This window comes from Tachypleus tridentatus, chromosome 13 (assembly GCF_004210375.1).
Source record: "Tachypleus tridentatus isolate NWPU-2018 chromosome 13, ASM421037v1, whole genome shotgun sequence".
In the NCBI taxonomy this organism is placed as follows: domain Eukaryota; kingdom Metazoa; phylum Arthropoda; class Merostomata; order Xiphosura; family Limulidae; genus Tachypleus; species Tachypleus tridentatus.
In genome coordinates, this window is record NC_134837.1 from 59,613,713 (window position 1) to 59,630,796 (window position 17,084).

General features: G+C 31.3%; 1 protein-coding gene across 6 annotated transcripts in view; it reads right to left on the reverse strand.

The window, feature by feature from the left end:
* Nucleotides 1-17,084, reverse strand: part of LOC143239829 (C-Jun-amino-terminal kinase-interacting protein 4-like) — a 118,534-nt gene that overhangs the window by 55,696 nt on the left and 45,754 nt on the right. For all 6 annotated transcript variants that reach the window (XM_076481384.1, XM_076481383.1, XM_076481380.1 and 3 more), the window contains 4 exons: nt 10,024-10,081; nt 8,304-8,360; nt 3,863-4,004; nt 1,152-1,339 (listed from right to left, as the gene is read on the reverse strand). In XM_076481384.1, the coding sequence (XP_076337499.1) occupies nt 1,152-1,339; nt 3,863-4,004; nt 8,304-8,360; nt 10,024-10,081 (445 nt within the window). The remainder of the gene's footprint in view (nt 1-1,151; nt 1,340-3,862; nt 4,005-8,303; nt 8,361-10,023; nt 10,082-17,084) is intronic.

Sequence of the window (17,084 nt, forward strand, 5' to 3'; positions counted from 1 at the left end):
ATTGTATAATACTTTTTCAAAAAGATTTCACTTATTCAGGGAAGACAAATTTTCTGATATTTGAATTTGAAATGAATAATTTGGCAAACGTTTCCTTCCAAGTTATTTTTCAAGAACATGTATCAGTTTACAATTGCTTAACAAAGTCTTTTTGCTATAAATATTCAAAAATGGTAGGGTAACGTGAATTTTTTCACTTTAAGCATCTTTCCACACACTTTCAAGCAATATGGATTTTTGACTTGACAACTCTCAATCATCCTAGCCTAACCACAAACATAATTACAGAAACTGGTTGCTTATAAGTTCAAAGCTGTACATCATTCCTGCTGTAATTCAGCCACAGATAGCAGTACAAGAGTGCATGAAGTCCTATAGTTCAGCCATAGCTATTAGTATGAGGCCCTATAAGTTATTTATTTGTTTGTTTTCTAAAAACTCACTTAAAAAGAAGATTGTAACATTAATTTATACTCGTCTCATGTGAATAAAATGTTCACATAGTTTAAACGGTTTATTAACTAAAGGAAAAACGATTCAGCCAATAGGTAACTTATGTAAGTATTTGTCCCTCTTTTACCAAGAATGTTTTGTGAATGCTTTCTTTTATTAGAAATAAACAGTGAACTATTAATCACTTCTGTTTAAAAATAAAATATCTTTCTTTCATTAGAAATAAACAGTGAAGTAGTAATTGCTTCTATTTAAAAATAAAATATCTTTCTTTTATTACAAGTAAACAGAGAACTAGTAATTGCTTCTGTTTAAAAATATCTTTCTTATTCGAATATGTGCAAGTAATCATGGCCACAAAAAATATAATCAAGAGTAACAACTAATACAGCTGAACAATCATGAAGTAAGTAAGTATATCATAATATAACATAACCAAGAGTAACAAATTAATACAGTTGAACAATCTTCATGTAATAAGTAAATATATCATAATACAATATAATCAGTAGTAGCTTGAGTGTGTAATTATATTCTAATGGCTACAATAGTCATCAATCGGTCATTTATCAACCTTTCTAAATAATTTTTTTTTCACATTGCATCATTCCTTAGAGAATTGTGATTACAGAGCAGCCTAAATATTTATTGTAATATTCATATATATTCCTTTTTTGATCGAAAATTCAAATACTAACAACTTCCAAATAGAAGATCTTCTCTTTTTGTCTCCAGCTACATCATGGCGAGTGGCTCGAATCATTTCGGTGAAACGTACTGCTTCTTGTAGCTCCATCAGACGCTCTTTGTACTGATTTCTTTCCATCAGGACTCTGGCCATTTCCAGACGAGTGAAACGTTTTCTCTGAGCAAGTGGAATCTCTTCCTTTCAAGATGAAAATAAAAAAACTTAATTACAACTGGAAATTCTCTACTGAGAAAACAAAACATCATGTCAATCATATATAGTATTTAGACTTCTTGTATTACTAAAAGACTTTTGGAACATTAACCACGAGGAATATATAAGAAAACAATGAGTATTCAACACAGGTAGATTTCATATAAAAAATATTTTTTGTCCATCAACATACCAACCTAGCAGTACACAAGAATTTCATCTTCCTGATGAAATAATTAATAAAAAATATCAGCATTGTGAAATAGAATTTCCTTACAAAAACACAGCAATCTACAAAAATTATTAAATGGTTAAACATGTAAAACTATATTTTCAAATGTCCATGATTTAAATTAAAATGTTAAATCATATGCACTTTAAGAATGTTATCTTAATAATGTCAAACTATTTGTGTCTCCATGTAATACTTTTGCTACTATGTTGCCAAATTTTAAAGAATTAATGTCGCTATCATTATATTTTATTCCAAAAATAAAATTAGTTGATGAAATTGTTTGAAATTTGACAAAACTTTCCTAAAAATCATTTAGTTAAAACAACATACATTAACCTTTAACCTGATAAATGAATATAAAATGTTTTTTTAAGGTAAATGTTTATATTTCATTTTCTATTTTCTCTATTGTATCACTAACTCTACCTATTATCATCAATGTACAACACAAATCTATTGAAACCTGTTTTTTAATACGTAGTATCTCACAGAAATCTATTGAAACTTGTTTTTTTAATATGTGGTAATTCACAGAAGTGTATTGAAACCCATTTTTAATATGTTGTATTTCACAGAAGTCTAATAAAACTCGTTTTTTAATGTTGTATTTCACAGAAGTCTATTAAAACCAGTTTTTTAATGTTGTATTTCACAGAAGTCTATTAAAACCAGTTTTTTAATAGGTTGTATTTCACAGAAGTCTATTAAAATCTGTTTTCTAATATGTTGTATTTCATAAAGTCTACTGAAACCCATTTTTTATTATGTTGTTCCATAGAAGTCTATTGAAACCTGTTTATCATGTTGTTCCACAGAAGTCTATTGAAACCTTTTTTTTTATCATGTTGTTCCATAGAAGTCTATTAAAACCTGTTTTTTATTATGTTGTTCCATAGAAGTCTATTGAAACCAGTTTTTTATTATGTTGTTTCACAGAAGTCTATTGAAATATGTTTTTTAATATGTGGTATTTTATAGAAGTCTATTGAAACCTGTTGTTTAACTTCACATCTTTATTGTTTCATTTATAGTTTATTTTTGATTTTTCTTTCCAATTCTTTGACTTTATTATTTATGTCAATAAGTCAACTGGTGCCTATTGGGTGTTGTTATTATTATTATTATACAGTGACTCTTCTATAGACTTGTTTGATTAATTCTGTGCACATTTGAATGATACCATCTAGTTTAAACCCTTTCATAATACAGATATCAACAAATTAAACTGATAAAAATCATGACATCTTTGAAGTATGATTTTAAATATATAAATAATACATAATTAACTAAAGTACCATAGTAAGACCTAAATACAAGTTAACTGTCTCTCTAACTATAGCATACTTAGGTAAAGAACCACTATGAATGTTTTAGTTTATCCAGCAGACAACAACACTGTGGCAGTAACATGTAAAATATGAGAAAAATGCATATAACTTCAAATTAGCCATTGGTAGAGCGTAGTGTAAACTGAGCACTTTCTAACAACTATATACACATTGGCCATTGGTAGAGTGTAGTGTAAACTGAGCACTTTCTAACAACTATATACACTTGTATCTGTTTAATAACTACATGTGTGTTGAAGATCTCAAGGCAATGTGTCAACAGTGGGCATGGAAACTGTGAAGTTTTGAAACATTGATTTATCTTTCCCAGTGAATACAGTTGTAAGTCTTTGTATCTTAGGTGTTCAAAGGATACAGAGATCTCAACTGACATCCAGACACTAATCTAAATTGCTAATTTATGTGGCTAAGGGTGAACTGCTGCTGAGGTTGAGATTTATATAGCATGTGGATCAAACAATACAGAAACTGTAGTTTAAGTATTTCCTTTCAAACAAAGTAAAATAACTTAGATTACTTAAAAATTCAAATTATACATTATAATGTTAGGTTTATTTACATATATTGTTAGTAAAATAGTTTAATTAAATTTTGAATGTAATTCAGTTCCATACCGAGAACAGACTTTCAAAATGGTGTAACAAAAGGTTTAAGTAACAGAATGTACATTTATATGACAGCTTACTGTAGATTCATTTGGTCAAAATCAGAATAGCATGAGAAATTTGTTTGAAAAAAAGATGATGAAAATAGTAATTATATAACAATATGCAGGATATATAGCTACATAAATAAATGTCAGGTTATCACTCTTTCGCATGAGGCTTTAGATCAAGCTTTCTTGACTGTACTACAATATAAACATATAAATTTCTTATACCAGAAATACACATTTTCAGTAATTTCTTTCTTGGTAAATCATACCTCATCATCAGATTTCAGTTTGAGTTTCTGAGTTTCTTCTTTTGACTTTTTCAAGTCCTCTTCCAATTCCAAAACTTTCTGTCTGAGTCGATCTCGAACTGCTTGAAGGGATTTAATCTCTTCCCTCATAATTTGTTGTTCTCTGAAAATAAAAGAGGGTTAACAAAATACTTTCTCCCATCAAGTTTTAAAAATTATTCTATTATATACCAAGGTTTGAGAAACATATTAAATATAAAACTGTATAAACACATGCAACATACTTTAAAAGTGATAGGAAATATGCTGTTTTGTAAGTCATAATTTTATCAAAAAACACTTTTATTGTTCAAACATTATGATGTCATTCTTTTAGATTTTGTAAATATTTTAAAGAACTAAAGGTAATTACTACTCACTTCAAATCCAACATATTATTGAACTCACAACAATAAAAAAAACAAATATTATATTTACTTATACACAGTGTGCTCAGTATATAAATATATATTCAACTATACACACAATATGAACATTCAATCCACTTAACTTCACATAAAACAGGTAGTCCACTGATTCTCCATCAACAAAATATTAGAATTTTTAACAAAGTATTTTTATTAGAAATTTCTCTGCAAGTATATGGAATCAAAAGTTTTAACTTTTCTGTGTGCAAAGTGATTTTCATGTTAAGATTAAAAACATTTTCATCTAAAAATATCAGTAATCTCTAAAAACACCTGAATAAAATTCAAGCACTTTTTTCTCAGTAAGACTTGTACATTTTCTGTTATTTTCTTCACTCTCTATGGGCTTTCTCAATTTAACCAACTCATTTCCACCATAAAAAATATATTTAAATTACTCTTTTTTTATCTTTCTAGAATTAATGTAAAATGTAACAGGAAATTATGTTGTTTATCCTAAAAAAACCTTAAAGCTCATAAAAGTATATGTTTGTTTCAACTTAAACTTCAATGTCTTATGCCCTTTGAACTATGTCTAACTAATAATCCTGCTACACAAGTTGTAATTCTTTCAGTAAATATGTAATCACAATGTGTTTTCAATTAAATTACATGACAAAAAGCACAAAGATTTTTACAATTATTTATTTCTTATTTTACTTAATAAGTTTATAATTGTTTATACATTAGATTCTTTTGCAATACTAAATAAAAAACATAAAATATGGTATTTACTTGGATCATAATTTCTTTTTATATTTTTTTTGTCAACCATTAGTGAAATTGAACCCTATTTTTTGTATACTAATGGTACTGCTAAATTAAATAATTTTCTATTTAACTTCATAATGCACCTAGAAACACAGAGTACTATTATTTAGAAAGCAGACAACACCCTATAACTACCATAATTTTTCTGGCTTTATAACTGCAACAAGAGCCATTAAGCATTCAGCTGAGCTTGCTGATGTATTTCCTACAGGAATAAAGTTTAAATTGAAAGCAAAGTAGGCACTTACATACAGAGAAAACAATGTAATACAACATTTAATAGATTAAAACTTTGGCTTTTTATTATTTATGGATAATAAAGTATTAAACATCAGAGGGAAACACTGGCAATTTCTAAAAGAAAGGATTTGATGCCTGGGCATGGCAAATGAGTCCACAATTTATACAAAATATGACTATAGAAATTAGACTTTCTTAGTACTATCCATATTATAACAAGTAATTTATGTTAAATTCCATATTTCAGAGAGGGGTGGTAAATAAATTAAAGAGAAGGAAAGACATAGAGGGCAAATGTCATAATTACCATACTAGGGTAGACTGAAGATTTTATAAAGATTAAAACATATACAGTATTAAGATCTGGTTTGGTAATTACATTCTGATCAAATATTCTTATAAACATTAAATATAGTGCATTTAACTATACACAGTGTACTCAGTGTATAAATGTACAGTTTATTTAACTGTACTCAGTGAACTCAGAATACATGTCCAGTATGTTTAACTCCCATCAGGCTATCTGGTGTATACATCCACTATGTTACCTTCAACCAGGTTATTCAGTATGATTGTCCAGTCTGTTTAACCCCCATCAGGCAATCTGGTATACACATCCAGTATGTTACCTTCAACCAGATTATTCTGTATGATTTTCCAGTATGTTTAACTCAGTACACAATAAAATGAAACTATTAAATTTTAATTTCTTTAATCTAACCAAGTGAAATTTCAGTTGTATTACATAACATATATTACCGCACAAAGTTCCTTCCAACTTTTATTCTAGCACTGTATTGTACACCTAGCTTCACCCTACAATGTTCTTTTATACCAACCCTGCATTATACACCAAGCTTCACCCTACAATGTTCTTTTATACCAACCATGCATTATACACCAGGCTTCATCCAACAATATTCTTTTATACCTATACCAGCCCTGCATTATACACCAGGCTTCACCCTGCAATATTCTTTTATACCAACCCTGCATTATACACCAAGCTTCACCCTACAATGTTCTTTTTATAATGTTCTTTGTAATTTTTTTCTCTAGGCATCTCCTCTTCTCTAATTTATTTACTATCTCTTTTAAGAGTATGAAATTTAATGTAAACTACCCATAATGTAATTGCTCAGGCAAAACACAATTTTCATTTCCTCTAATTTTCTGAGGTTCCACAGCCATCAAATAGAAAATCAGACCACTCTTGTCACACCAAATTGTCACATCCTTTCTTTCAGGATTTGTTGATAGTTCTCTCTCACATTCAATATTATATTATCTACATCTAACAGAAAGCCAAACTTTTCATCTATCAAATGTTGTTTGTTGTACAAACTTGTACTGAAAGAAAAATTAATTTGTAACAGATGTAATAATGACAGTCTAAAAATTTGACGAGTACAAAAGTTGACACTTACTTTTACAAAATGAAGCATTCACTAAATCATTCACCAAATATGAATATTACGCTATTTGAATATTAATACCCCATGCCTAAGATATATATAAATATATATGCACACACATTACTTACAGAAACTAAATACTAATAATGTCTGTTTAAATTTGTATACTTTGAGGTTATCAATTATTTTCAAAAGGCTGGTTTAAATTGATCAATAAAACTGTTTACTGTTTGAGATAATACTAGTTTCATGAATGTTTTGCTAAAATCGAGTTCTGTAAAGTGTGCAAACTGTTAGAAATCAATTAACTGAAACTGAAGTTTGTAGAGACACCACACTGCTTCAGGATGGTTACACCCATACTGAGGTGGCACAGGTCATGTAGGTATAACAATCTGTCTTTAGTAAATTGTGGTGCAGATACCAGGCTGCAAAAGAAAAGATCACAAAAGCATGCCATGGTCGAAGAAGAGATGACAAACATCTTCAGAATTTAGCTCTTAAAAAACACACTAGCAGCATTAGAGACATTAGAAACAAAGTTCAGTAAGTTACTGGAGTGGGAGTGTCATGTTGAACAGTCAGGAACATGCTTTATGAGGTTGGGCTGCAGTCCAGGATACCAGTTAGAACTCCTGTACTAACCCCTAGGCACTTGCCCAGGAACATGTAACCTGGAATTTTAGCAATAAACCCCAGTATACTGTTCACAGTTGAGAGCAGATTTTGTGCATCTTCAAGTGATCAATAAATAAAGGCCTGAATACATTAAGAATGGTAATAATCAGCCTGCAAGAATTTTCCCCATGATGCCTTTGATGATGGCTCAAATTAGGGTACCATCTGTATGCAGGGGTATAAAGACCTCTATATGGTGGATGGAGGATCAATGGCCACAAAATATTATGTGGTTGAGTTCCTGCTATCCATTGTTTGCCCTTTTTCTGGTGCTGTCCAAAATTGGTTCATGTATCACCAGGTTAATGCCTGCCATCATGCAGTAATTTTTTTCAGGATGAAGGAATAACAGAGGTACTGGAATGGCTTGTTACATCACTAGAAATAAATATCATTCAGCATATGTAAGACTCGACAGGGAGAGCAGTTCAAGACAAACAGACTACTCCTATAACTGTCAAGGAGTTCACAACTTCCCTCATTCAGAAGTGGACTATTCTGCCCCACAAGCAAGTCATCCAAAATGTCACTGCCAGTATGGAAAACAGATACCAAAAAGTTGTAAACAATACAAGAGGGCCTACCAGTCACAAAAAGTTCATTTCATTACAGCTATTTATCTTTATAAGCTATTTCTGCTTTGATATTTGTGCAGCCAAATTCTGGCATTTTTTATTAATTTTGTCTTTTGTTATGTGTACATGAATTACCCAACTCGCTTCAAAGTTTTTACCAATGCAGTTTCTAATAACCAAGTTTCATCAATAGGGAACATCTCTATTTTTTTCTTTAAATTTTGAAAAGTATATCAAAACGTATAGTCAGAGTTAGAGTAAGGATTAAAAATACATCTACTAATTTATAACACCACTTCACACATTTTTTACTCACCCAGTCAGTTCATCAACTTTTGAAATCAAATCATCCTTGACAATATTCAGCGCATTCCTGTTAAGGAAAAGGTATAAAGGTTTTTAGTTGACAACAATCCTCTCAGGTCAGTGATAGAAGCCACATAATAATCCAACTTAACAAATTGATCTTTTACATTTAGCAATATATGCTAAATAAGAAGCCATTTTTATAAAATGATCATTTAATCTAAGTTCAAGAAACTACAAAAAATCTATACTTATAAAACAATCCTTGCACCTACGTAATAGCAAGAGGTATCTTTAACCTACGTAACAGCAATGATAAAAATCCTTCTCATTCCTTCAACTAAATTCAGTGAATTTAGAAAGATCAAAACATACTTAGAGTTAAACATTATCCAGCCATATGTTAGCTCCATTCATATTCAATATGTATATACAATATATAAATACAACAAAGCACAGATGTCAAACATTGTCCACTTCTACACAGACAAATATAAAAACTTTAATAGCTACTAAAGGATACATCTTAACTCCAACCCTCCATCTGATTATTTGTAACTCTTATTCATCACATCTGCCTTCACTTCAGTCACTTCCTATTTAGCCTTTACTCTTCTTGTCACATAGGCTTCACCTGTTTTTACTTCACATGTTAATTTTAACACCTTTTTATATTGTTTCAAACCTTTCTGTACTACTTTCACATGGGTCCACATAACTCAACTGCCACCTACACAATTAGAGCAATCAGTTAATAATTTTATAATTATTGACGCTGCATCGCGACAACTTTCCACCAAAAAATACAAAAAAATCACCACTCTTCAACTAATTCAGCTGTACCTGTGTTTAGCACAACTCCTTTAGTACCCCATCATCAGTTGATCAAGTCTTAACATAGCTTTTCCCAAGACAGTTGGACACCAGTGTGTCTAGTTAGCTCAAGTAATGCTCCTTTAAGACCATCATCAGTTAATCAAATCTTAACACAGTTTTTCCCAAGACAGATGGACACCAATGTGTCTAGTTAGGTCGAGTAATACTCCTTTAAAACCATCATCAGTTAATCAAATCTTAACACAAATGTCCTTGGTCAATTGGACACCAACATGTCTAGTTAGGATGAGTGATATACTCTTTTAAGACTAAAATCAGTTAACTGAGTCAAATCTTGACAGAGTTCTCCTAAGTTAATGGACACCAACACGTTCAACTGGGTTTAACACTAGTCACCAAAGTAAATTTATTCCCTCAGAAATCAACCTTATATGATGAAGATTTTACAACTACTGTTCTAAAAGTCATATAGTCCGGTTGTCACCCTTTCTAATGTCACCTTGACATGAAGAATCCAAGCTAATGTAAAGTGACATCTTAGTAGTAACACTGATGTTTTTGTTTCCTGGTATCTCCCTACTTTCATCACAAACCATTGCTGCAAAGATTAAGTGCAATACATCCAAGCATGAAGACACTCATTATGTTAAAGGTATTCAAGTGCATATCATAATCTCATCACCAGCTGTTTAAATTTCTGGCAGTCAGTTCTCACACAAGGGAAACATGATACATTTTAAGAAACATTACTTGGTAGTAAAGAGTTTCTCAACTGTAACTTCATGGTTTTTAGAAAGATAAGAACAAACAAAAAATTGTACACCTACAGAGCAAAAATACACCTTCCACAACCTGAGAATATTTACATAATAACAAATTATGTTTTCACATACTTTGTAGCCAGTAGTTCACTGTTTTCCATAATAAGACTCTCCAGTTCTCTTCCCATTCCTAAACAGACATTATCAAAATTACTCTAAAATAAAGTTAGTATTATGTAAAACATAGAAAACCACATTAATTCTATGTACTCTTATCCTTTATATTGTACTTCAATATAGTAGAAACATTAATCTTGGAATTTCTTCCATATTTATATTGCATATATTTCATGTATTCTATTCTGCAACTATATTAATCACATAATTTTACTGGATAATTCCATTGCATATTTGTTCAGTTACACAACCTCATTAATCACACAGTTTCTCTACCTAATTCTATTCACTACTTATATATATCTATTCTGTTGTGCAACTACTACATGGAATAATGAAATGCAGTTTCTATTTTAGTTATGGCAAAACCAGTTATAAAATAACATTCATGACAATTCTAGTTATTTTTATCTGTGACGCACAGTGGATGATCCTTCATGTAATTTAAAATACAAATTATTAATCAACTTGCCCAATCTTATCTTCTACATATGACTTTATATCTTTACAAATGGATCAGAGTTACCACAAATGGTAAGACCCGCCAGTACTATATTCTGTGGATAATCATCTGATTCCAGGGAATCTTTAGTGTCATATGACTTTTATCAAGTCTATGCCTGATAACACCGATATCTACTGTTCTTTAGTATCCTGTTACTTGTATAAAATTTATGCCTGATAGCATTGATGTTTACCGTTCTTTAGTTTCCTGTAACTTGTATGAAATCTATGCTTGATAGCACTGATGTCAACTGTTTTTAGTGTCCTGTAACTTGTATCAAATATATGCCTCATAGCACTGATGTCTACTATTCTTTAGTGTCCTGTAACTTGTACCACATATATACCTCACAGCACTGATGTTTACTGTTCTCTAGTTTCCTGTAATTTGTATCAAATCTGTCTAATAGCACTGATGTCTACTGATCTTTAGTGTCATGTGACTTTTATCAAATCTATGTCTGATAGCACTGATGTCTACTGTTCTTTATTGTCGTGTGACCTTTATCAAATCTGTGTCTGATAGCACTGATGTCTACTGTTCTTTAGTGTCATGTAAACTGTATCAAATCCGTGCCTGATAGCACTGATGTCTACCGTTCTTTAGTGCCATGTAATTTGTATCACCTTTATGCCTGATAGCACTGATGTCTACTGTTCTTTAGTGTCATGTAACTTGTATAAAATCTATGTCTGATAGCACTGATGTCTACTGATCTGGCTAGCTACTTTGTCTGATCATTCTCCCTTTCTTCAAGAAACATACTGATCACTTTTGTTTCAAATGGTAAGGGGCAAACTTATTTATAACATTGAAATAATCACAAATTTACTAATACAAACTCACAGGATAAAGGTAACACTAATGAGGTCAATAACAGGATATTAAGGTCTGACATCATTCATTATAGAAATCAAGGTCAACTGTACCAGCAAAATGAGTCACAGAATGTGCACCTTATAATATGTTTCTTTATTGAATTTCTCATGTAGCAGCTCCAGAGATATCTAAGCTAGCAATCTATAACTCTGAAGTGATACAAGTAGGCACTGCCAACTCTTGTACTACAACTTAAAGAAATATAGGAATTGATTGTCATTAAAATGCCCTCATGACTAAAATAATAAACATGTTCAATGATGGAATTGGTTTTCAAAACCTGAGCATTGTCAGTCATGTCATGTGCAATAGTAATAAGAATATTAACAGGATGCTGGCAATGGAAGTCTTGTAATCCTTATCTTTCAAACACCTTTCCTGGGTGAAAATAGAATTGAATGTGGTTAGAAAATCTCTCTAATTAAGTATATGAATTTTATCTGGGTTCATGGTAAATCATGGTTTATTTGAGAAAACAAAAAATACATCAAGATGTATCATTGGCAAACTGAAGATGATCTTGACACCATTTTCAGATGAGCTATTTTGTGCATTATAGTGATGGCATGCATCTGAAAAGAAACCTGCCTTAAGTCTTAGCATCTCTAGACTAAAACAACTGTGAACATCCCATTCTATCTCAGAGTCCCTTGATTTTATGAGCAAAAATTAACAGTCATCTGTCTGCCTTGTTCAGGAAAATGAAAGACTAAACCACCAGTCTGGGGGTGAGTATTCATTCTGTAACAACCATTCTGTGACTGGCTAGCTTCTGTTTACCTTCTCTTTTATGGGTCATTCAATTTCTTCTAAGCATTCTAAATTAGACATAACCATGCAAGGTCACTAGTTATGTAGCATATACTGAGTGATCAATAACTTGTATTTCACACAACATGACTAGTTGTCTAATGTCAGAACTGCAAAACAATGTACTAAAGAAGGAAATGAACATTATTATATAACACTAATTTTGCTTTACTACCAATTCCAGTCATTCCTTATGTTCATTGCATTATGTGAAAACCTTTAATAAAGTTTACTATATACACCTTAAAACTCAAAATAAGTAATTCTCTATAGTGCTACTAATCTAATTAAGGTAACTTCAAAGTTAAACCTATACTACCTTTACTGTTATCAATCTACTTTTACAGTTAGGTTAACTAAAAAACACTGTATACACACTGTGCCACTACTGTAATAGAAGTTTTGCACACAAATTTACATTTTCATAAACCAAATAATACTTATCTCCAAACCCACTTAAGCTTTATCCCAAATGAAAGGTTCTCTTCTTTGCCCATCTAAGTACTGATATAAATTCTACCTTGCATGCTTGCTACAGTCTTTACATCCCTCTATATTACCCACAGTGATTTTAATCTTATGACTCTCTCCACATATGTCATCACATCCCCTGTACCCAATATGTATATAACCTCCCAGTTATTCTTTCTTATTTAAGTTTTGAGACTGGTTAGATTACTAGACCAAAACACCAGCTATCATTGGGAGGAAAGACAGAAGAGTGTGAAATTTCACACCTCATTATTTGAATTACAGGGCTGTGGATGCAAAGCTAGATCTAAGGTGTAATGGCCAAAGCATAGGGATAACAATATTATATAATTATATAATAGAAATATGATAAGAAGGGAATCCAATCTGAAAATTATAGGACATTGCATGGTGAGCCACTGGAATTGCAATGAAAAGGCAAGCAACAACTAAATTGGTAAATCCTCACTCCAACCTGAAGAAGCACAGAATGTAAAAAAACTGAACTCAGAATTACAGGCCCAAGCAACGAACTTGACACTTACAAAATATCACACCAGAATTACAAAAGGAAAGCAAGCAACACAGAACTGGACAAGTATTCCCCCTGACCTGAACAAGCATAAAATGCAATAAACCAAAATTGGAATTATGGAGCAAATTCACACCTCACTCAACCTGAAGGAACAGAGACAATCAACCAGGACTGGGTATGCAGAACAGTCACAGGGGGTGCCAAAGCCCCTCCAAGGAAGAGACTGCTAAGTTGTGTAAATAGTGCTATATAAAGGTGTTAGGTGTGATCCACATATCAGCCTGTACAAGTTCCTCCAGCGAGTAACACAACCAAGTTTCCAGTGACTCAATATATATATACATAAAAAACATGATAAGGTGAAACCTGAAGAAGTTTCCACATCTCCAATGAAACACTAGACTACGTTATCTGAGCCAACTGACAAATCCAACTTGTCAGAGTGACAAGGGATAAGCCAGTGATATTGAAGGGTCCCCAATGGTGAGAGCACAAACAGAGCATAAAAGACAAACAGAATCTGAAAGATCATGTAAATGGGAAGTGAAGGGAAGATGAATAGAAGAGAAAGTTACCTCATTCTCTAGCTTCTCAATTTTAGGTAGAAAAGATCTGTCTGGAAAAAATTTAGCTAGAATGGTAGTGTCCTATAAACATGACCACAAAGATTGAAAAGGTGGATGTAATAATGCATGGAGAAGCAATATGATATCTCAATTAAGAAAGTGGAAAGGGCAATAAGGATAAATAACCCAAAATGATTTCAATATTAATGAAACCTGGTAACCTACCTAAAGTGGATAAATAACCCAAAATGATTTAAAAATTAGCGACACCTGATAGCCTAACTAAAGTGGATAAATAACCCAAAATAATTTAAAAATTAGCAACACCTCATAGCTAAACTAAAGCGGATAAATAACCCAAAATGATTTAAAAATTAGCGACACCTGATAGCCTAACTAAAGTGGATAAATAACCCAAAATAATTTAAAAATTAGTGACACCTGATAGCCTAACTAGAGCGGATAAATAACCCAAAATGATTTAAACATTAGCAACACCTGATAGCCTAACTAAAGTGGATAAATAACCCAAAATGATTTCAAAGTGAAAATAATAAATGAATAAGGTACTCCAAAATTTGAGCACTGAAACTGTGATAATAAAAAATATAAAACTGTTGCATGTACAGCAATGTCTGGTGCCAGTGGAAGGAACAGACAATCAGACAAATTAGTTTCTTCCAGTAAAGAAGGTGAAAATTCATAAACCATAGAAAAAAATACTCAAAACATTACAAACATGATTTGTAAAAAAGGCATAGTACAAGAATGTTCATCAGAGAATCGTAAGTAGTTACCTGAGCAAAGGATGATGCTGGATGTATAGTTCAAATTCTCACTGGTCTGCTCTTGACCTTCCACAAATTAATTTAGCCTCAGAGCAAACAGGAGAAAAAGCATCAGACTGCAGTGAAGACTCAACCAGTCAACTTTTCTGCACATAAAGAACTAAATGTTCTCTACAAAAGATGCCCCATCCCAACACAGAAATAATGATATACTCATGAAATAGTAGATGAGGGACATCAGACGATCCCACATCTGACATGTAACAAATGTGAGTATACAAATTTTGTTTTTAATTATAAAATCAAGAAAATAAACAATAAATTCACACCCCATGAAAAAGAATTTAGCATAATTCAAAATATGTAAATATACAATAATGCTGAAGAGAAACTCATAAGACTGTCTTTGTAATTTTTGCTGGCAATAACCATTAATGGGGATATTATATACAGACTGAATATAGAGGGCTCACTTAGATAAGTGGATAGTCACAAGATTAAAACAAATATAGGCAATATAATGGCATATAAGAACTGAAACAAATAAGGTAAAATTCACACCAATGGACAGATAAGCAAAGAGAACATTTCATCAGGATAAAGCTAAAATGTGAAAAGAGATAAACAGCATTTCTATGTTCTGTTTGTTTAATGATGAAAAAAAGTGGCCTTTGCCTATATCAAATGCAAAGCTATTTAATTTGTTATGTAGCAAACAATTATTAAAAGAAGCAACATAAAGGCATCAAATGGTACATTTGTCACAACAGAAATATCACCAAAACATCACAAGCTTCTTGGTGTGTGGATTTTAGGCGAGACAAAATTTTCAATTTTGGACAAAGCAACCATTGCCTTATATTAAATGCAAAGCTAAGCTAAGCTACTCAATTAGTTATGTTTGAATCAATTATTAAGGAAACATCAAAGCATCAGAGATCAAAATGTGGCAGGAACATCAGTTTATAAATATCACTGTAAGTAGAGTTTTGGAATTGGAAATAAAACTCATCACGTTCTGTGTTTTCACCAACTCATTCTATTTATTTAAATAAGGTACAATCATAAAGTCAAGAATCACCAAATAATACAAGTAGAGTTATACAACCAACTAGAGTAAGATCAGTAGTGTAATACATTATAATCCTGCTACAGCACTAACATTAAGAACATATCTGTTTACTGTACATCACTGACTCAGTATGTAATGAACACATATTTATGAACTGTTCCTGTATATCATCATAAATGTTATACTGAAAAAAGTGACTATGTTTTATGTACTTTTTCTCAAATTTTATGGGTAACTTGTAATATAACAAATGTCCACGACAACCATAGCATTAAACCAATGTTTTGTGCAAAAGAATCAAATGAAAATTCATGGGTCAATCACAGCAATAAATCAGCAGTCTGTGTAATGGAATCTATTGAGAACTTACGGGACAACAGAGCACAAAAATAGACCTTTTAATCCACTAACTACAGGCAGGTCAAAGTGCATGTCATGTATCTGCATGGAGTTACATTCAAAATGTAATTAAATTGCTTTATTATTATGTTATATGAATGAACTTGGCATTAAAGCATGGTTAATAAAGCAAATGTTAATATAAGTTTCATTTTATGAGGAAATATTTAAAACAATTCTCAACCTCATCATAGTATGAAAATAGTGACATTTGTTCTCTAATATTCCCCCTTCTCTAATTTATTTACCACCCGTACTAGAAGTACAGAACTTATGGTAAGTTACCCATTATAATTTAGTTATTACTGAGGTAAAGCAAAATGTTCATGGCTTTATTTGTTTACAGAAACATAAACTAGAAAATTAGAACCTTCTGTCACATCCTCCCTTTTACAAGTTGTTAGCAAGTCTCTTTGACTTTTAATACTATATTATTTATAGCCAACACAATGCCAAAGTTTAAGCTATCAAGTGACATATCATATTACATTATTTTCTGCAGATACAGTTGTCTATTTCACTTCCAGTTTAATCTTCATTTCTATAGGAAACATGTCAACAAGCATAGTTGAATTTTTAATACCTCTTAACATATATTTAAAAAGCTAGAAAAAATTATGGTATTTATAAGACATTAACCATTTTTTTATATGTTATATATGTTATTATTCTCTGTTCTTAGCTATATTATTTGAATAAAATATTTAGTGTAGCAGGACCATTAGTATAAAATGTAGGGTTCATTGACAGTCAACAGAAAAAAAAAAGCAAAAGATTCAGTTGAGTACTACATTTATTTTTCATCTGTATATTTTATCTATTATTATAAAAGTAAATAAAATTTATAAATTAGAAAATTATTAAATTAAATATGTTAAAATATGTGACAATACTAAAGAGTATAACCTAATTCAATTTGCAAGTAGCTCATATATTACATAATTCAAGAGAGTAAATGTGGGCTTCATGTTCACCAAACAATTTACAACTT